The 21,304-nt window shown below is 50.4% G+C and overlaps 1 protein-coding gene across 2 annotated transcripts in view; it reads left to right on the top strand.

The window, feature by feature from the left end:
• DHRSX (dehydrogenase/reductase X-linked) overlaps positions 1–21,304 on the top strand; it is a 219,145-nt gene that overhangs the window by 183,904 nt on the left and 13,937 nt on the right. For both annotated transcript variants that reach the window (XM_064370950.1, XM_064370951.1), the window contains one exon: positions 1,392–1,599. In XM_064370950.1, coding sequence (XP_064227020.1) covers positions 1,392–1,599 — 208 coding nt within the window. The remainder of the gene's footprint in view (positions 1–1,391; positions 1,600–21,304) is intronic.

Raw genomic sequence — 21,304 nt, 5'->3', positions numbered from 1 at the left:
AACAACAAAATTTATATCACATGTGCCATGTAAATGTGTACAATTATTGTATATTGATAATAATTAGAACTTCAAATATTTAAAAAATTTAAAATCCCCTTTCAAAAATTCGTAACGTAGTCCTGGCACTGTTGCTCATGCCTGTAACCCCAGCACTTTGGGAGGTCAAAGTCAGATCCCCTGAGGTCAGGAGTTCGAGACCAGCCTGGGTAACCTGGTGAAACCTCACGTCTACTAAAAATACAAAAATCAGTCTGGCGTGGTGGCGAGTGCCTGTACTCCCAGCTACTCATGAGGCTGAGGGAAGAGAATTGCTTGAACACAGGAGGCGGAGGTTGCGGTGAGCCAAGATTGCACCTTTGCACTGCAGCCTGGGCAACAGAGTGAGATTCTGTCTCAAAAAAAAAATAATAACACAAATTAACATCTCTGGCCGGGCACGGTGGCTCATGCCTGCAATCCCAGAACTTTGGGAGGCTGAGGCAGGTAGATCACGAAGTCTGGAGTTCAAGACCAGCCTAGCTAACCTGGTGAAACCCCGGCTCTACTAAAAATACAAAAATTAGCTGGATGTGGTGGCACACGCCTGTAATCCCAGGTACTCTGGAGGCTGAGGCAAGAGAATCGCTTGAACACTGGAAGCAGAGGTTGCAGTGAACCAAGGTCATGCCACTGCACTCCAGCTTGGGTGACAGAGCGAGACTCTGTCTCAAAAAAAAAAAAAAAAAAACTAAAATAATTTAACATCTCTGGCAGGCTGAGGCAGGCAGATCATGAGGTCAGGAGTTCGAGACTAGCCTGGCTAACGTAGTGAAACCCTGTCTCTACTAAAAATACAAAAATTAGCTGGGGGTGGTGGCGCGTGCCTGTAATCCCAGCTACTCAGGAGGCTGCGGCAGGAGAATTGCTTGAATCTGGGAGGAGGAGGTTCCAGTAAGCCAAGATCACGCCACTGCACTCCAGCCTGGGCGACAGAACGAGACTCCGTCTCAAAAAAATAGAATAAAAAAAAAGGAATAAAGAATGGTTGCTCTGTAGTCAGAGCAGCCCCAAGGGCTGCTGCTTGCCCATTTTTATGGTTATTTCCTGATGATATGCTAAACAAGGGGTGGATTATTCATGACTGGGTGGACAGAGTAAGTCTCAAAAAAAAAAATTAGTAACATAATTTAACATCTCTGACCCCGATACAATTAAGGGATGCGTTTGTAATAGATGAACTAGAAAAATCCACATGCGTTGCAAAACTGGCCAACAGCCTGTGCGATCACACACGGGTCCAGGGGAGGTGGCTGCCCGTAGACGTGGCCGAAGCCACGGGTGCCGTCAGGATGAAGCATTCAGGCGTGAATGCCGTCAGCCTCTTACACCTTGTCCTGTTTGCCCTGAAGGGCGTGCTACTCACCCCACGGAGCCTACGCCCAGAGCAAGCTGGCCCTCGTCCTCTTCACCTACCACCTGCAGCGGCTGCTGGCGGCTGCGGGGAGCCACGTGACGGCCAACGTTGTGGACCCCGGCGTGGTCGACACGGACCTCTACAGACATGTGTTCTGGGGTACACGTCTGGTGAAGAAGCTTCTCGGCTGGCTGCTTTTCAAGGTAAGGCGCTTCAGCTTCTGTGCTTTCACGGCTACACCTGAAGCTGTTTACAGGAAACAGGAGCTCCCCATGCAGACCCCAAGAGAGGGTTCTTGGATCTCATGCAAGAAATAATTCAGAGGAGTCTGCAGTGCAAAATGAAAGCAAGTTTATCAAGAAAATAATAGGCGAGGCGTGGTGGCTCATGCCTGTCATCCCAGCACTTTGGGAGGCGAAGGTGGGTGGATGATGAGGTCGGGAGTTCAAGACCAGCCTGGCCAGCATGGCGAAACCCCTTCTCTGCTAAAAATACAAAAATTAGCCAGGCGTGGTGGCAGGTGCCTGTAAGCCCAGCTGTTCAGGAGGCCGAGGCAGAGAATTGCTTGAACCCGGGAGGTAGAGGTTGCAGTGAGCTGAGATCGCATCACTGCACTTGAGTCTGGGTGACAGAGCAAGACTCGGTCTCAAAAAAAAAAAGAGATAAAATAAGTGAATAAAGAATGGTGATTCCAGGGACAGAGCAGCCCCAAGGGCAGCTGGTTGCCCATGTTTATGGTTGTTCCTTGATGAAATGCTACACAAGGGGTGGGTTCGTCGTGCCTCCCGTTTTTAGACCATACAGGGGGCTTCCTGACGTCGCCACAGCATTTGCAAACTGTCACGGCTCTGGTGAGAGCGCAGCAGTGAGGATGACCGGAGGTCCCTGTTGTCGCAATCTTGGTTCTGCTGGGTTCTGGCCGGCTCCGTTACTGCAGGCTGTTTTCTCAGCAAGGTCTTTATTGCCTGAACCTTGTGCCCAGCTCCTGTCTCATCCTGTGCCTTAGAATGCCTTCACCATCTGGGAACGGAGCCCAGTAGGACTCAGCCTCAGTTTACCCAGCCCCTACTGAAGACGGAGTCACTCTGGCTCACACACCTCTGACACAGCCACTTCCAGGCAGCGTGTGTGGGGTGCTGGCTGCATAGATTCAGGGATTTATTTGTGCATTCTCACCCCAAAACCCTGACTGTCTGCAAGCTCAGTGGGTGACCGTCTGTCACGCTGTAGTGGCCATAAATGAATCTTCTTGGGAGCTGGAGACCTTTGGCGACGCTGTGGTAGGGGCCAACAGAAAAATGCCCCCCTTTGCCCTCCAAAGGTTTGCCGAAAAATCAACTCACAAAATACAGTTTCCCTTATTCCACGATGAATAAAGGAAAGGTCATGAAAATGTATTCTCATACATGGAGGAGAAAGACAGAGGGATCGCCCTGTCACACTGGGGGGTATGTACTCTTCTTTTTAGGGGACAGGGAGTGGGGAATTGGGGTGAATTTAAGGGAACAGTAAATGGTTTTTAAGGGAAGTGAATGGGGTTGGAAGAATGTACAGTGACCCGTGACAGATGCGGTTGAACCCACAGAACAGACAGTGGTTTCTGAGGCATTTGTACGCAGCTGTTGACAGACGCCAGTCTTCCCTCCTGTGTTTTTAGACCTGACGTCGCCACGGCATTTGCAAACTGTCACGGCTCTTAATATTTTTGCCACCACCCTGAGTGAATTCCCACAGAGGGGGAGGTCAGAGAGATGTTGAAACCCCATTTCTACTAAACATACAAAAAATTAGCCAGATGTGGTGGTGGGTGTATGCAATCCCAGCTACTCGGGAAGCCGAGGCAGGAGAATCACTGGAACCAGCGAGGTGGAGGTTGCAGTGAGCCGAGGTTGTGCCACTGCACTCCAGCCCGGGCAGTAAGCCTTGTCCTTCAGTCGAGAAGGACAAAGCACCAGACTTTGGGGTGTTGGTGTTTTAAGACCCAACAACTGAACGGCCCACATTTCTGCAGTGATCTTTGTTGTCCTGATACGTTATCTTCTTACGCAGGGCAATGACTCATACCCCAGCTATTCCCTTCAGTTTTTTGGATGTCCTTCTTTTGTCTGTTTGATTTTGAGATGGAGTCTTGCTCTGTCATCCAGGCTGGAGTGCAGTGGCGTGATCTTGGCTCACTGCAACCTCCACCTCCTGAATTCAAGCTTTCTTTTCTTTTTTCTTTTCTCCTTTCTTTTCTCCCCTCCCCTCCCCTCCCCTGCCCTCGCCTCCCCTCCCCTTTCTCTTCTCTTCTTTTTTGCCTTCCCCTCCCCTCCCCTCCCCACCCCTCCCCTCCCCTTCTCTTCTCTTCTCCCTTCCCCTCCGGTCCCCTGCCCTCCTCGTCTCCTCTCTTTTCCCTTCCTTCCCTCCTTCCTTCCTTCCTTTCTTTTTCCTCCCTTCCTTCCCTCCTTCCTTTCTTCCCTTCTTCCTTCCTTTCTTTTTCCTCCCTCCCTTCATCCCTCCCTCCCTCCCTCCCTCCCTTCCTTCCTTCCTTCTTTGACAGAGTTTTGCTCTTGTCACTCAGGCTGGGATGCAGTGGCGCTGTCTCAGCTCACTGCAACCTCCGCCTCCTGGGTTCAAGCAATTCTCCTGCCTCAGCCTCTCGAGTAGCTGGGATTACAGGCGTGTCCCACCATGCCTGGCTAGTTTTTGTATTTTTAGTAAAGACAGGGTTTCACCACATTGGCCAGGCTGGTCTTGAACTCCTGACCTCAAGCGACCTGCCAACCTCGGTCTCCCAAAGTGCTAGGATGACAGTCAAGAGTCACTGTGCCCGTCCCCATTGAGGTGTTTTGCAGTGATACTTATCTGGGAGCTATGGATTTACTTTCTTTCCTGTCTATCTCAAGCTGGGATACAGAAGTTTTAATGATTTGTTTACAAAAGAAAAGAAAGAAACTTGAGAAGTTTTTCTGTTTTTCCCATTACATTGCAGAACCATCTAATTATCATTTTTAAAAGTGTGTGCTTTTGAAACACTGCCACGGTTCGCCTTCGAAACCGCGTGGGCCGGGGAATTTTCGGAAGAGCGATCCTCACTCAGCTTTCCACATTTCTTGAACGTGTATTGCTTTGTTGAAGTTTTCCACCTCTTTGTGAGTCAGTTTAGACTGCTTTTCTCTTTACATAACTGCTTCATCAAGGTTTGGAATTGATGACCGTGGCTACAAATTCCCTTTTCTTCCCATTGGACTGCCTGGCTGTGCTCTTATGAAATCAGCTGTCCGCCGCCAGCCTGGACTTTTCTAAGGGATTAATTACCTCACTTATTTTGCAGTTTGCTTTCTTACCAATTTTTCTTTGAATCTCTAATTCCTCAAGCAAACAAATTTCAAAATATTAGTTTTTTTGGGGTTTTCTTGAGACGAAGTTTCACTCTTGTTTTCCAGGCTGGAGTGCAGTGGCGCAATCTCAGTGCACTGCAGCCTCCACATCCTGGGTTCAAGCGATTCTCCTGCCTCAGCCTCCTGAGTACCTGGGACTACAGGCATGTGCAACCATGCCTGGCTGATTTTTGTATTTTTAGTAGAGACAGGGTTTCACCACGTTGACCAGGCTGGTCTTGAACTCCTGACCGCAGGTGATCCACCTCCCTCCACCTCCTGAAGTGCTGAGATTACAGGTGTGAGCCACTGTGCCTGACGAAGTATTAGTTCTTTTAAGCACTGTTTTCACTAACAAAACACTGACACTTGCACACATCCAGTCCTTATAAAATCCCGTGAATTCCTCAGAATGACTTCAGTATCTGAGGACAGCATTGCCTTTCTTTTTTCTTTTAAATTTGTTCTAGGCTAGGTCTCACTCTGTATCCCCGGCTGCAGCGTATTTTTTTATACAGACGAGATCTCACTCTTCACTCAGGATGCTCTCATGTGCTGGGATTACGACTCAGTCACTTGCTGAAGCCTCGAAATCCGGGCTTCAAGCGATTCTCCCACCTCGGCCTCCCAGAGTGCGGGGGTTACAGGCATGCGCCACCATCGTTGGCCTTGATTTTATTTTTTTTCTAAATATTCAACAATCAAAGTGGAATTCTAGCCTCATGAATCATTCTTTAATCCTTTGATCATCATCTGCAAATTTGGATTAAAAACAACAACGGGGCATTGAGTCATAGTGCCTTTATGTAAGAGAAAACGTTATGGAAACTTGAAAATTATAAAGCAGAAGAATATGCATTAGCATGGAAATGAAATAAAAATCATGTAAGAATTTTAAAGAAAAGTCTATGTAGCAGTGGTAGCTATGATGCTGTCTTTATAAAGATAATTCTGTACTGCTGTATATGTATTATTTCCTAGTGTGTATGCATGCATGCATTGTATATTAACACTTGGAAGACTAGCCAGGCACGGTGTCTCATGCCATTAATCCCAGCACTTTGGGAGGCCAAGGTGGGTGGATCACTTGAGATCAGGAGTTCGAGACCAGCCTGGCCAACGTGATGAAACCCCGTCTCTACTAAAAATACAAAAAATTAGCCAGGCATGATGGCAGGTGCCTCTAATCCCAGCTACTCAGGAGGCTGAGGCAGGAGAATCGCTTGAACTGGTGAGGCGGAGGTTGCAGTGAGCCGAGACTGTGCCATTGCACTCCATCCTGGGCAACAAAGATGAAACCCCATCTCAACAAGAAAATAAAATAAAAAGACTCGGAGGACCTGCCTAGTGAACCCTGGGGAGAATCTGTGTGATGCACAAGTCTTTCTGTCCCTATTTTTTTTTTCTTTTTGGAGACAGTCTTGCTCTGTTGCCCAGGCTGTAGTGCAATGGGAAAATCTCAGCTCACTGCAACCTCTGCCTTTTGAGTAGTTGGGATTACAGGAGCATACCATCACGATCAGCTAATTTTTGTATTTTTAGTAGAGGTCATCTCACCAGCTGGCTTATTTATTTATTGATAATGGGTCTACTTCTGATCATGGTAATGTGATTCACTGATCTCTTCTAAGAAACTGGAATTCAGATGAAGTGGTCTAGTACAGGAGGCAGACCCAGGAGATAGACCGAATCGTGTATTCTAAAGATGTCCACATCCTAATCTCCATGTTCTAGACAGAATAATGTCCCCAAAGATGTTCATGTCCTAATTCCCATGTGACAGACAGAATAATGACCCCAAAGATGTCCACGTCTGAATCCCCATATGGGAGACAGAATAATGGCCCCAAAGATGTCCACATCCTGATCCCATGTGGCAGACAGAATAATGGCCCCAAAGATATCCACATCCTAATACCCATGTGACAGAGGGAATAATGGCTCCCAAAGATGTCCACGTCCTAATCCCCATGTGGGAGACAGAATAATGGCCCCAAAGATGTCCACGTCCTAATCCCCATGTGGGAGACAGAATAATGGCCCCAAAGATGTCCACGTCCTGATCCCCACGTGGGAGACAGAATAATGGCCCCAAAGATGTCCTCATCCTAATCCCCACTTGGCAGACAGAATAATGGCCCCAAAGATGTCCTCATCCTAATCCCCATGTGGGAGACAGAATAATGGCCCCAGAGATGTCCACGTCCTAATCCCCACAGTTTGTGAACAGGGAACTTCCTTGGCAAAGGGAGTTTTTAAAAGTAGATTTCGGGGCACAAGTGCAGGCTGGCTACGTGGCTGTGTGGTGTGGTGATGTTGTCTGGGCTTTCAATGTAACCACCATCCAAACAGTTTACATTATACCCATTTGGTAACTGGGGACTTTGCAGATTTGCTTGAATTGGAGATCTTGGGATGGGGACATCATGCACTCTCATCATAAGTAGGAGACAGGAAAATCAGAGCCATAGAAAGAGAAGTCAGAATCTGAGGTGACATGGCTCCTGGCTTTCAAGATGCAGTAAGAGGCCAGGCGCCAACAGGAACAGCCCCTGGAGGCTGGGCAAGGCAAGGAAAAGGGTTTTTCCTGGAAGCCTCCAGAAGGAACCGGCCCTGCTGACACCACAGTTTCACCCCTGTGACATCCAGTTTTTTATTTCTAACCTCTAGACTTTAAGAGGACACACGTGTGCTGTTTTAACCCACCGAGCGTGTGCTGGCTTGTTACACAGCCCCAGTACATGCATGCACTCCCTTGACGTGAGTCTTGGCTAAGGGCATGGTTTCACTGGTCCTTTGGGGCTGGAGGCGGTGCACTGGAAGAGGAGGAGACCATTTTTGCAAAGCCTAAAGTGGGCCTGACTGGTTGGATATGGAAAGGGGTAGAGAGTTTGAGGTTTCTGATTCAGGTCATTTGAAGGAGTGATAGTGTCTGTCCAAGACATGGAGGAATGGGGAAATGCCCCAGTGGGGACTTGGGGAAGGTTGACTTTGAGGGGTCTCTACTTAGATATGCCCACAGTGCTACCATGAATGTGAATCTGCAAATGAGTGGAGAATGGGGATGGAGACTACAGCTTCAAAGATGGAGGCAGGGAGGGAGGTGCAGAAAGCATGTACATGGATACAGCTGTGTGCAGGGATCAGAGCTGTGTGGGTGAGTGAAGGCAGGGAGGGAGGTGCTGATTGCATGTACATGGATACAGCTGTGTGCAGGGATCAGAGCTGTGTGGGTGAGTGAAGGCAGGGAGGGAGGTGCAGAATGCATGTCCATGGAGCCAGCTGTGTGCAGGGATCAGGGCTGTGTGGGTGAGTGAAGGCAGGGAGGGAGGTGCTGATTGCATGTACATGGATACAGCTGTGTGCAGGGATCAGAGCTGTGTGCGTGAGTGAAGGCAGGGAGGGAGGTGCAGAAAGCATGTACATGGATACAGCTGTGTGCAGGGATCAGAGCTGTGTGCATGGGTGAAGGCAGGGAGGGAGGTGCTGATTGCATGTACATGGATACAGCTGTGTGCAGGGATCAGAGCTGTGTGGGTGAGTGAAGGCAGGGAGGGAGGTGCTGATTGCACATACATGGATACAGCTGTGTGCAGGGATCAGAGCTGTGTGCATGGGTGAAGGCAGGGAGGGAGGTGCAGAATGCATGTACATGGATACAGCTGTGTGCAGGGATCAGAGCTGTGTGGGTGAGTGAAGGCAGGGAGGGAGGTGCTGATTGCATGTACATGGATACAGCTGTGTGCATGGATCAGGGCTGTGTGCATGGAAGAAGGCAGGGAGGGAGGTGCTGATTGCATGTACATGGATACAGCTGTGTGCAGGGATCAGAGCTGTGTAGGTGAGTGAAGGCAGGGAGGGAGGTGCTGATTGCACATACATGGATACAGCTGTGTGCATGGATCAGAGCTGTGTGCATGGGTGAAGGCAGGGAGGGAGGTGCAGAAAGCATGTACATGGATACAGCTGTGTGCAGGGATCAGAGCTGTGTGGGTGAGTGAAGGCAGGGAGGGAGGTGCTGATTGCATGTACATGGATACAGCTGTGTGCAGGGATCAGAGCTGTGTGGGTGAGTGAAGGCAGGGAGGGAGGTGCTGATTGCATGTACATGGATACAGCTGTGTGCAGGGATCAGAGCTGTGTAGGTGAGTGAAGGCAGGGAGGGAGGTGCTGATTGCACATACATGGATACAGCTGTGTGCATGGATCAGAGCTGTGTGCATGGGTGAAGGCAGGGAGGGAGGTGCAGAAAGCATGTACATGGATACAGCTGTGTGCAGGGATCAGAGCTGTGTGGGTGAGTGAAGGCAGGGAGGGAGGTGCTGATTGCATGTACATGGATACAGCTGTGTGCAGGGATCAGAGCTGTGTGGGTGAGTGAAGGCAGGGAGGGAGGTGCTGATTGCATGTACATGGATACAGCTGTGTGCAGGGATCAGAGCTGTGTGCGTGGGTGGAGGCAGGGAGGGAGGTGCTGAATGCATGTCCATGGAGCCAGCTGTGTGCATGGATCAGGGCTGTGTGCATGGAAGAAGGCAGGGAGGGAGGTGCTGAATGCATGTGCATGAGCCTAGCTGTGTGCATGGATCAGCGCTGTGTGCATGGGTGGAGGCAGGGAGGGAGGTGCTGAATGCATGTGCATGGGCCTAGCTGTGTGCGTGGATCAGGGCTGTGTGCATGGGTGGAGGCAGGGAGGGAGGTGCTGAATGCATGTACTTGGGCCTAGCTGTGTGCGTGGATCAGGGCTGTGTCCATGGGTGGAGGCAGGGAGGGAGGTGCTGAATGCATGCTCATGGACACAGCCGTGTGCATGGACCAGGGCTCATGATACCAGAGCAGAGAACGAAGGGTGATGATGAGGATAGTGTCCCTAAAGAACCAGGATGTGGCTGTTTCCTGCAGCTACTGCCTTCTCCACTCCTTCCCTGCCATGCCTCTCATTTTTCTAATTTGTTAATTCGGGATAATAATATCACGTAAGATTGTTGTGAGCACTGCTGACAGAATCTATGGGAAAGCACTTTCACGGCTGTAAAGCCCTATGTAATTATGTAATTAGGAGCCATTCATTCCTCTGTCTGACTGCATTGCTTCTGGCTCTATTTAGTGTGCTTGAAACTCCATCTTCTGTGCTATTTTGCACGTGTTTCATCTTGTTTCTTTCCTGCACTTGTGCGTGACCATCCACCCAGTGCCCATGCCTGTGGGAAGCTGCAAGGCAGCATGGGTTATTTCTAAGAGTGTCTTCCTTTGCCCCAAGAGCTGGCAATATGTGGGTGAGCATTTAACATTCACTGCACTGAAAGAAGTTGAAATGGTTCCCATAGGACTGAAGAGTGGCTTTACGCAGATTATACTACGTTTCTGCACCGTCTCCCCGGAACCCCAGCGGGCATCTGGCACTTCAAAGATTCCCTTTCCTTTGAACACATGCACATGTGTGTTTATTGCGACACTATTCACCATAGCAAAGACTTGGAACGAACCCAAATGCCCATCAATAACAGACTGGATAAAGAAAACGTGGCACACAGACACCATGGAATACTAGGCAGCCATAAAAAAGGATGAGTTCATGTCCTTTGCAGGGACATGGATGAAGCTGGAAACCATCATTCTCAGCAAATGGACACGAGAACAGAAAACCAAACACCGCATGTTCTCACTCATAAGTGGGAGTTGAACAATGAGAACACACGGACACAGGGAGGGGAGCATCACACACTGGGGCCTGGGGGGTAGGGGGATTGGGGAGGGAGAGCAGGGGTGGGGGGATTGGGGACGGAGAACATTAGGAGAAATACCTAATGTAGATGATGTGGGGATGGATGCAGAAAAGCACCATGGCACGTGTATACCTGTGTAACAATCCTGCACACTCTGCACATGCACCCCAGAACTTAAAGTATAATAAACGTTTTTTTTAAAAAAGGGAACACACTGCATTCTTGGAATTGAGCTCACATTTATACACCTTCTGTCCTCTTGCCAGTCGCTTACGATTGTCATTGTTTTTTAAAGCTGTAGATAAAGCAGGATGTGTTATTTAAGCCACGGGGAGCATGATTTACAGGACCGCGTTGTGTATTCACAAGGCAGCTTTCATTTCCCTGCAGAAGCCCCCACCCAGGAAGCGCACTCCATCATTCTGAGAACCTGTGGAAGACAGCGCCTATCAATCACAGCTGCGGAGTGGCGGGGCGGGTCATTAAATTCTGCAGGGAACCGGCAGCTCCTTGGTCTAGACAAGAGCTTGGCTGGATAGGGAGTGTTTTAGTCTTTGTGGGCGGCCTCTAGTCTCTTTGGCATACTTCTTTATTTTTCTAAAAAAATTTATTTATTATACTTTTAAGTTCTGGGGTAGATGTGCAGAGCGTGCTGGATTGTTACACAGGTATACACGTGCCATGGTGGTTTGCTGCATCCATCACCCCATCATCTACATTAGGTATTTCTCCTAATGCTCTCCCTCCCCTATCCCCCCACCCCCTGCTCTCCCTCCCCTATCCCCTCACCCCCTGCTATCCCTCCCCTAGACCCCCACCCCCTGCTATCCCTCCCCTAGCCCCCACCCCCTGCTATCCCTCCCCATCCCCCCACCCCCTGCTATCCCTCCCCTAGACCCCCACCCCCTGCTATCCCTCCCCAGCTCCCCACCCCTGCTATCCCTCCCCTAGCCCCCCAACCCCCTGCTATCCCTCCCCTATCCCCCCACCCCCTGCTATCCCTCCCCTATCCCCCCACCCCCTGCTATCCCTCCCCTATCCCCCCACCCCCTGCTATCCGTCCCGTAGCCCCCCACCCCCTGCTATCCCTCCCCTAGCCCTCCACCCCCCAACAGACCCCAGTGTGTGATGCTCCCCTCCCTGCGTTCCTGTGTTCTCTTTGTTCAGCTCCCACCTATGAGTGAGAACATGCAGTGTTTGATTTTCTGTTCTTGTGTCAGTTTGCTGAGAAGGATGGCTTCCAGCTTCATCCGTGTCCCTGCAGAGGACATGAACTCATCCTTTTTCATGGCTGCATAGTATTCCATGGTGTGTATGTGCCACATTTTCTTTGTCCAGTCTATCATCTGTGAGCATTTGGGTTGGTTTCAAGTCTTTGCTATTGTAAACAGTCCCACAATAAGCATACGTGTGCATGTGTCTTTATAACAGAACGATTTATAATCCTTTGTGTATATACCCAGTTATGGAATTGCTGGGTCAAACGGTATTTCTAGTTCTAGATCCTTGAGGAATCTTTTTTTTTTTTTTTGGAGACAGAGTTTCACTCTTGTTGCCGAGGCTGGAGTGTACTGGCACAACCTCGGCTCACCGCAACCTCTGCCTCCCGGGTTCAAGCAATTGTCTCTCTGTGTGCATGGATCAGGGCTGTGTGCATGAAGGAAGGCTGGGAGGGAGGTGCTGAATGAGTGTGCATGGAGCCAGCTGTGTGCATGGATCAGGGATGCGAGCTTGGATGAGATACAGGTTTTTGCATGGGTCAGGGCTGTGTGCATGGAGGAAGGCAGGGAAGGAGGTGCTGAATGCCTGTGCATGGATCTAGCTGTGTGCATGGATCTAGCTGTGTGCATGGATCAGGGCTGTGTGCTGAAGTGATTCTCCTGCTTCAGCCTCCCAGGTAGGTGGGATTACAAGTACCTGCCACCACACCCAGCTAATTTTTTTTTTTTTTTTTTTTTTTGTATTTTTAGTAGAGACAGAGTTCCCCATGTTGGCCAGGCTGGTCTCAAACTCCTAACCTCAGGTGATCCACCCGCCTCGGCCTCCCAAAGTGCTGGGATTACAGGCTTGAGCTACCGCACCCGACCTGTCTTTAAATTTTTTAACGCACTTTAAGAATATAAAAACCATTCTTAGCTAATAGCCTGTACAAAAACAGGTACACGCTGACTTTTGCCCATGAGATATGGTTTCCAGAGCTGTATAGGAAGCCAGAATTAGTGACACTCCCAGCGTGGCCTCTGAGACCAGCAGCCTCTGGGAGCTCATTGGAAATGCAGATTCTCAGACCTCCTAACACCTGCCAAGTCGGGAACGCCAGGGGTGCAGCTGTTTTCACAAGACCTCTGGCTGATTCTCTTGTGTGCTAAGTGTGAGGAACCCTGAACCCAGGACTGCAGGGGACGGAGCCCAGTTCTGGGCATGGGGAGAAAAGGTCTCTTGGCCGGGTGCAGCGGCTCACACCTGTAATCCCAGCACTTTGGGAGGTTGGGGCGTGTGGATCACGAGGTCAAGAGACCAAGACCATCCTGGCCAACATGGTGAAACTCTGTCTCTACTAAAAATACAAAAATTAGCTGGGTGTGGTGGTGGGTGCCTATACTCCCAGCTACTCAGGAGGCTGAGGCAGGAGAATCGCTTGAACCCGGGAGGTGGAGGTCGCAGTGAGCCGAGATTGTGCCATTGCACTCCAGCCTGGTGAGGGAGCGAGACTCCGTCTGAAAAGAAAGAGGAGAAGAGGAGGAAGTTCGCCCTCAGTAACTCCATATGAGTTCTCCATAGAAGTCCTGAAGGAGGTTGTGTTGCTTTAGGTGACGTTGGTATCGCTGTTTTTTAAACAAGTGAATAAAAGTTCACTCAGGACTCCCCAGACTCACACAACTGAACAAGAGTCATTTAGATTCAGAGTAACACTTGGAGAAACAGAAGAGCAGAGTGTGAAACTTGTCTAGTTTTTTGGGAGAGTCTGGATTCTACCGGAAATTAATGGTAGAGGGGCAGAGAGAGAGGAGGAGGAGGAGGAGGGAGGGAAGGGGGAAGTTTGGAGGAGGAAGAGAAGGAGAACCGGAAGAGAGGGATAGAAAGAGAAAAAGGTGGTGGAGAAGGAAGAAGTGAAGGAGGAGGACGAGTAGATGGAGGAGGAGGAAAAAGGAATAAAGAAAAGAACAGGAGAAAAAAAGAAAGAGGAGGAGAGAAGAAGGGAGAGAGGGATAGAGAGAGGAATACAGAATAAGGGGAAGAGAGGAGGAGAAGATGGAGGAGGAAGAAGAAAAAGAATAAGATGAGAAAGGAGAAGGAGGAGGAAGAGGGAGAAGGAGAAAAGATGGAGGAAGAAGAGAGAAGAAGAGAGAGGAAGAGGAGGAAGAAAGGAGTGACAGAGGGAGAGGAGGAGGCAGGTTCTCTGCAGCTCAGAGGTGATGTCACCTGCATCAATTCTTGCTACACGGTGGAAACGCCATGGAAATCACAGAACTGGGATCTCGAGTCACTGCAACCTCAACATCCCAGGTTCAAGCGATTCTCCTGCTTCAGACTCCAGAGTACCTAGGACTACAGGTGCGCACCACCATGCCCGGCTGGTTTTTTGTATTTCGGCAGAGACGGGTTTCACCGTGTTGGACAGGATGGTCTCGATCTCCTGACCTCGCGATCCGCCCTCCTCGGCCTCCCAAAGTGCTGGAGCTGCAGTCATGAGCCACTGCCCGCGGCCTCTTCTTTTCATCCCTTCCTTCCTCCCTTCCTCCTGCCTCTCTCTCTTTTCTCTTTCCCTCTCTTTCTTCTCCCTCCTTCTCTCCTTCCCCACTCTCCTTTCTTGTCTCTTTCCTTTCTCTCTCCTTTCTTCCTTCCTTCTCTTTTTTCTTGCTCTCTGACCCAGCCCGTAGCCCATGACGCTGAGTTGCTCCCAGCAGGTGCAGGATTCTGTGCAGACACGTCCGTCCCCTCCCTGCCTGGTTCTCAGCACGGGCTGGCAGGGACAGTTGTGGGCGCAGGGCTGGCTGGGGTGCAGGTGCAGTGTGCTCCAGCTGCACTTTCTGGAGAGACATTTTCATGATGTCAGGAAGGAAAGGGGCTGCCTTTGCAGGGCAGACCGAGGCCTGCCTTGCCAGCAGGAGGAAGGCTGACTCCAATCCTTATTCTGCGGCAGCTGTGAGACAAGTCCCAGAGCTCACATCACCCTCTAACCAAAGTGACTCTGAGGATGATGGGAGACACTTTGCTGCCTCCGCTCCCTGTCACGCTCTCTGTGCTGCCCTAACACAAGAAATTGCTTCCATGGTCTGAGCGGGGTTTTTCTCTTGTTTGTTTGTTTGTTGTTGTTTTGAGACGGAGTCTCGCTCTGTCGCCCAGGCTGGACTGCAGTGGTGCGATCTCAGCTCACTGCAACCTCTGCCCCCCGAGTGCAGGCGATTCTCCTCCCTCAGCCTCCCGAGTAGCTGGGATTACAGCCACACACCACCACACCCAGCTGATTTTTCTATGTTTAGCAGAGATGCGGTTTCACCATGTTGGCCATGGTCTCAAACTCCTGACCTCAGGTTATCCACCTGCCTCGGCCTCCCAAAGCGCTGAGGTGACAGGCATGAGCTACCTCGCCCGGCAACATATTAGTTTTTTTAAGCTCTAAGTTTTCACTTGTGAGACGCCAAGAGTTGCGTACATTCAGTCCTGGAGGGATGGAGACAGCAAACCACCGTGCAAGAATCCTGCAAGGTCTGCACACGTGCCCTGGAACTTAAAGTACAATTAAAAAACCTCCCCAGCAGAAGTGACTCTGAGGCCAACGGGAGACACTTTCCTGCTTCCCCTTTCTGCCACAGCGCTTGTGCTGCCTTAGCATAAACTGCAGCCATGTCTGCACGTCTGGGTGCTTTTCTTCTTTTCTTTTTTTAACACAGTCTCACTTTGTCGCCCAGGCTGGACTGCAGTGGCGTGATCTCGGCTCATTGCGACTTCCGCCTCCTGGGTGTGGGGTGCGCAAGGCAACGTCTTGAAGCTTACGTACGTGGCATTTGAGGCCAGGGCCTGGGAGGTTACTGAGGCACTGTGTGTGTGTTATTTGTGCATGGGTGTGAAGCTCCCGGACTCTGAAAGCAGGACGGGGAGTGGAGCGTGTGGAACACTGAAAGCAGCCTCCTGAGAATGCAATTTGAGTGTGGACAAGGTCACAGGTGCCTCAGCAGCCCACCTCAAGTGACCATCTAGTGGACGTTCATAGTTAACACGAGCCCTTTCAATAAGTACTTGGCGGATTGCAAATTTCTGCACATTGATTTTCTGTCCTGAGACTTTGCTGAAGTTGCTTATCAGTTTCAGGAGATTTTGGGCTGAGACGATGGGGTCTTCTAAATATACAATCATGTCTGCAAATAGAGACAATTTGGCTGCTTCTTTTCCTAGTTGAATTCCCTTTATTTCTTTTTCTTGCCTGATTGCTCTGGCTAGACCTTCCTATTGAATAGGAGTGGTGAGAGACAGCGTCCTTGTGCCAGATTTCAAAGGGAATGCTTCCAGCTTTTGCCCGTCTGACACAAGAACAGAAAACCAAACACCGCATGTTATCAGTCATAGGCAAATGTTGAACAATTAGAACATGTGAACACAAGGAGGGGAGCATCACACACTGTGGACAGTTGGGGGGCTAGGGGAGGGACAGCATGGGATGGGGAGGGGGGGAGGGATAACACGGGGAGAAATACCAGACGTGGGTGATGGGGGAATGCAGGCAGCAAACCACTTTGCCATGTGTGTACCTATGCAACAATCCTGCATGATCTGCACATGTACCCCAGAACCTAAAGTACAATAAATAAATAATATTAGGCGGACGGATGCTGGGGCAGACTCTCAGGAGAGCAACACTGAGCCCCACTCAGCTGGAACTGTCTGACTTCTTCATTCTTGGGGTTCGCTACAAGCTATAAGCTCCACCTCCCAGGTTCAAGCAACTCTCCTGCCTCAGCCTCCTGAGTAGCTGGGACTACAGGTGCCCGCCACCATGCCCAGCTAATTTTTGTACTTTTAGTAAAGACGGGGATTCACCATGTTGGCCAGGCTGGTCTCGAACTCCTGACCTCAGGTGATCCGCCCACCTCGACCTCCCAAAGTGCTGGGAGGACAGGCGTGAGCTGCCGCACCCGGCCAGTCTGGGTGTTTTCTTGGGGGAAAAATGTCGCGAAGGTCTATGCTGCTCCAAGGTCTGCTTTGCAGAACATGGCATCTCTGGCAGGAACCTGGCATTCGTGAACAGTCCCCTGAACAGGGAGGGCTTGCTTGCAATAGACTCATGTGGCAGACGGAGTGAGCTGTGGAAGCAACAGGAAACTGAGATGACTGTGGAGGGGAACCCCAGTAATCGCTCGTGCACCTGAAATATCTCCCCTCCCTGACTCTGGAGGTAGCGGATACGTGTGGGGATAATTGCCTGTTTCCTGGTAAAGAGGTTTTCTTGACATAAGCACACAGCAGCCTGTGCCTATCACAGCAGACTAGAAGTCACCTGGGCTTTGTCTCAGTCTGCCAGGGCCACCAACATGAAGTCCCATAGACTGGGTGGCTTAGAAACAACAGACATTGGTTCTCCCACAGTCCTGGAGGTCAGAAGTCTGAGATCCAGGTGTGGGCAGGGTTAGCTCCTCCTGAGGCCTCTCTCCTGGGCTTGCAGAAGCCATCTTCCCCCGTGTGTCTGTGTCCTCACCTCGTCTTCTTATGGGATGTCTGAGTCCATTTCAGGCTCCTATCACAGAATACCATAGACTGGGTGACTTAGAAGCAACAGACTCTGATTCTCCCACAGTCCTGGAGGCTGTGGGCAGGGCCGGTTCCTCCTGAGGCCTCTCTCCTTAGCTTGTAGATGCCAGCTTCTTCCTGCATCCTCACAGGGTCGTCCTGCTGCGTGTGTGTGTCTCACCTCCTCCTCTTGTGAGACGTGTTAGTCCATTTCAGGCTGCTGTCTCAGAATACTGTACACTGGGCAGCTTAGACAGCAGACACTGGTTCTCCCACAGTCCTGGAGGCTGGAAGTCTGAGATGCAGGTGTGGGCATGTATGTATATGAATGTGTGCATATGAATGTGTGCATCTGTGTGTTTGCATGTGAACATGAGCATCTGTGCATGTGGATGTGTGCATGTGAATGAGCATAAACATGTGTGCATGTGAGTGTGTACGCATGTGAATGTGTGCATGTGAATGAGTGTATGTGAGCATCTGTGCATGTGGATGTGTGCATGTGAATGAGTGCATGTCAATGTGTAAGCATGTGTGCCTGTGAATGAATGTGTGTGCATGTGAATGAGTGTGAGCATGTGGATGTGTGCATATGAATGAACATGAGCATGTGTGCATGTGAATGAGTGTGTGTGAATGTGAATGAGCATGTGTGCATGTGGAGTGTGCATGTGAATGTCAGCATGTCTGCATGTGAATGAGTGTGAGCATGTGTGAAGATGAATGTGTGTGTGAATGAGTGTATATGAGCATGTGTGCAGATGAGTGTGTGCATGTGAATGTGTGTGCATGTATGTATGCACATGAATGTGTGAGTATATGTGACCATATGTGGATGTGTGCATGTGAATGAGCATGAGCATGTGTGCATGTGAATGTGTGTTCATGTGAATGTGTGAGCATGTGATGAGTGTGCATGTGAGCACGTGTGCACATGAATGAATGTATGCATGTGAATGAGTGTGAGTATGAATGTGCAAGTGAGTGCATATGCATGACTCTGCATCCATATATGTGTGAATATGTATTTCTGTGCATGTGAGCATGTGAGTGCATATGAATGTATGTTTGCATGTCAGCATGTAAGTGAGGATGTGCACGTGAATGTGTGTGTGTGTGTGAATTTCTTACAGAAAAAAAATCCTCAAATAGAACTTCATGAAGTCATCCCCTCTGTGCCCCCAGAAATAGCAACATTTTCAGCACAATGCGCTGTCGTCTGGAAATCCCACGCTCATTTTCAACACACTGCAGGTGGTATCTTGTCCCCTTAAATGGATGTACTCATGCCACAGTTGAATATCCATAGCCCAAGAACTCTTATTCAGATAAGAGGAGTTTTCAAAATATGGTGGAAACCGAAGCTCCCCAGACGCAGCCCACAGGGGAGTCACAAGGAGGAATCCTCCCTTCAGAGACTGCCCAGTGTGTTCCACAATATAGACAGTGCTGGGGAAGTCAGGCGCGGTTACAGCTGCATCTGGAGGACACGGGTCTCTCTCGATGGAGGCATCGTACCACATGGTCAAAGCTCAGGTGAGGTATTTGGGGCAGGAGCCCCTGGATCCTCGTTATGAACGATGGCAGACTACAACACAAACTTGCTCCAGGAGCTGATTGAAGGATCTGTTTGCAAAGAAGGCACAGCACTAAATATCAAATGAGGCGGGTGAGCGTCTCAGGCAGCCGTGTGAAGCGTAAACGCTGAGTGCTGTGCACCCGGAGCCGTGGTCTCCCCTGGGGACGCAGGGTGGCCTCCATCCCGCCTCTCCGATCACTGTGTCCAGAGCAGCAGTGTGGGAAAGTGCGCCATGCTGGACTCAGAGCCGCGGTGCCTGCCGACCCTGCCTGTGTGGAAGTGGACCGGCCCCCAGAAGTGATGAGGAAGGAAGAAGAATCCTGGCTGTGGGGGCAGAACTTAGCCGCAAAGAGAGAAGCACTAAGCAGATGGATAAAACCTCTTCCTGCATTGAAGGCTGCCCCGGACAAAGACCTTCAGACACCGTGGTTGGCTTCGGTCGGCCCCCGCCTTCCCTCTTTCTTGCCTCCTCCTCTGTTCTTTCCTTCTTCCCTTCCTCTTTTTAACCTTTTCACCTCTACTTTTGGTCTTTAGATGCCCAGGGCAAGATAGGACACTGCAAGACCCAAGCCATGGGTTCCCGCATCTGCCCCTGAGGTGTTTTCTTTTTTTCTTCTTTTCTTTTTTTTTTTTGGAGACGGAGTCTTGCTCTCTCACCCAGCCTGGAGTGCAGTGGTGCGATCTCAGCTCACTGCAACCCCCGCCTGCAGGGTTCAAGCAATTCTCCTGCCTCAGCCTCCTGAGTAGCTGGGACTACAGCCTGCAAACAACAGACGTTGACTGCTGACCATTCTGCAGACTGGGAGTTCAAGATCAAGGAATGGAAGATTCCACGTCTCTCAGGGACCTGCTTCCTGATTCATAGATGGTGACCAGATTCTGCCACCACTGCCAGCTAATTTTTGTGTTTATAGTGGAGACGGGGTTTCTCCGTGTTGGACAAGATGGTCTCGATCCCTTGACCTCGTGATCCACCCTCCTCGGCCTCCCAAAGTGCTGGGATTACAGGCGTGAGCCACCACGCGCAACTTGAGATGTTTTCAGATACAATCTCTGTGTTTATCTGTTTTCATGCTTCTAATAAAGATGTGTCCATGACTGCGTAAGTTATCAAGTGAAAGAGGTTTAATGGACGCGCAGTTCCATGTGGCTGGGGACGCCTCGTAATCATGGCAGAAGGCAAAGGAGCAGCAAAGCCACGTCTTACAAGGCGGCCAGCAAGAGACAGTGTGTGAAGGGGAGCTCCCCTTTATAAAGCCATCAGATCGTCGGGCGCGGCGACGCATGCCTGTAGTCCCAGCTACTCAGGAGGCTGAGGTGGGAGGATCGCTTGAGCCCAGGAGTTCTGCGCTGTAGTGCGCTATGCCGATCGGGTGTCTGCACTAAGTTTGGCATCAATATGGTGACCTCCTGGGAGGGGGGACCACCAGGTTGCCTAAGGAGGGGTGAACCGGCCCCGGTTGGAAACGGAGCAGGTCAAACCACCCGTGCTGATCAGTACCGGGATCGCGCCTGTGAATAGCCACTGCATGCCAGCCTGGGCAACAGAGTGACACCCCGTCTCTAAAGAAAGAAAAAAGACACATTGGAATTTTGGGAGCTCCGATTCAAGATGAGGTTTGGTGCAGACATAGCCAACCGTATCAGACTCCAAATACCCCAGGACACTTGGGCTTTTGCAGAAAACCCCCAGGCACCCCGAGGCGATTTCCAGACAGGAGGTTATCATCTAGCTCGGTCCATCGCCTTTTACGCAGCAGAAGAGCAGAGGCAAGAGTCAGTGAGAAACAATCACAGGAGTTCAGTAGCTCTGTCCGTCTGCTGGGGTCCAGCCTTCCTGTTCCCATTGCTTCAAACCCGGAGGACAGGCTGGGGGCACACTGCAATCTCTATGATGGCTTTCTGTGCCATGCTAGCCGCTCCAGCCAACACCAGGAGGCAGTGAACTGAGAGCAACAGGATTTCTGAAGTCAGTGGGTCTCAGAGGCCACCGCACTCCAGGGAACATAACCAAGGCAGTATCTGCTCTTTATTCGTGGTTCTGTAAGAAGGAGGAGCTTCTAAAACTTGCAATTTCAGGAAGGCCAGCAATGCCCTGCTTGTACAATGAGGTGACTCCTGCTGCTTCCTAAATGTCTTCAAGCTGGGGCTGGCCACCAGAAACACCAACCATGTCATTGGGGGAGTGGAATTTGGGGCCAGCCTGACCTCCAGAGGAAAGAGGGACTGGAGGTTGAATCTGATAATGTGGACAATGACTGAATCAGTCATACCTATGCGGTGAGACCCCAGGATAAACTCTGGACTTCAAATGTCGTAGTCTGCTTGCGTGGCCATCACAAAACAGCATGGCCTGGGCAGTCTACAAACAGCACACACTGATGGTTCACAGTTCTGCAGGCTGAGAGTTCAAGATCAAGGCATGGCAGATTCCGTGTCCGGCAGGGACGTGCCTCCTGGTTCACAGGTGGTGACTTCTGTCTGTTCTCCCATGGCGGATATGTTGACCGGATTCCCA

The sequence above is a fragment of the Aotus nancymaae genome, unplaced genomic scaffold (genome assembly GCF_030222135.1).
Source record: "Aotus nancymaae isolate 86718 unplaced genomic scaffold, 86718_ANA_hifiasm-v0.15.2.pri h1tg000111l, whole genome shotgun sequence".
Lineage (NCBI taxonomy): Eukaryota > Metazoa > Chordata > Mammalia > Primates > Aotidae > Aotus > Aotus nancymaae.
Note: the sequence above shows the minus strand (reverse complement) of the source record. Positions and strands in the feature narration are given on the sequence as shown.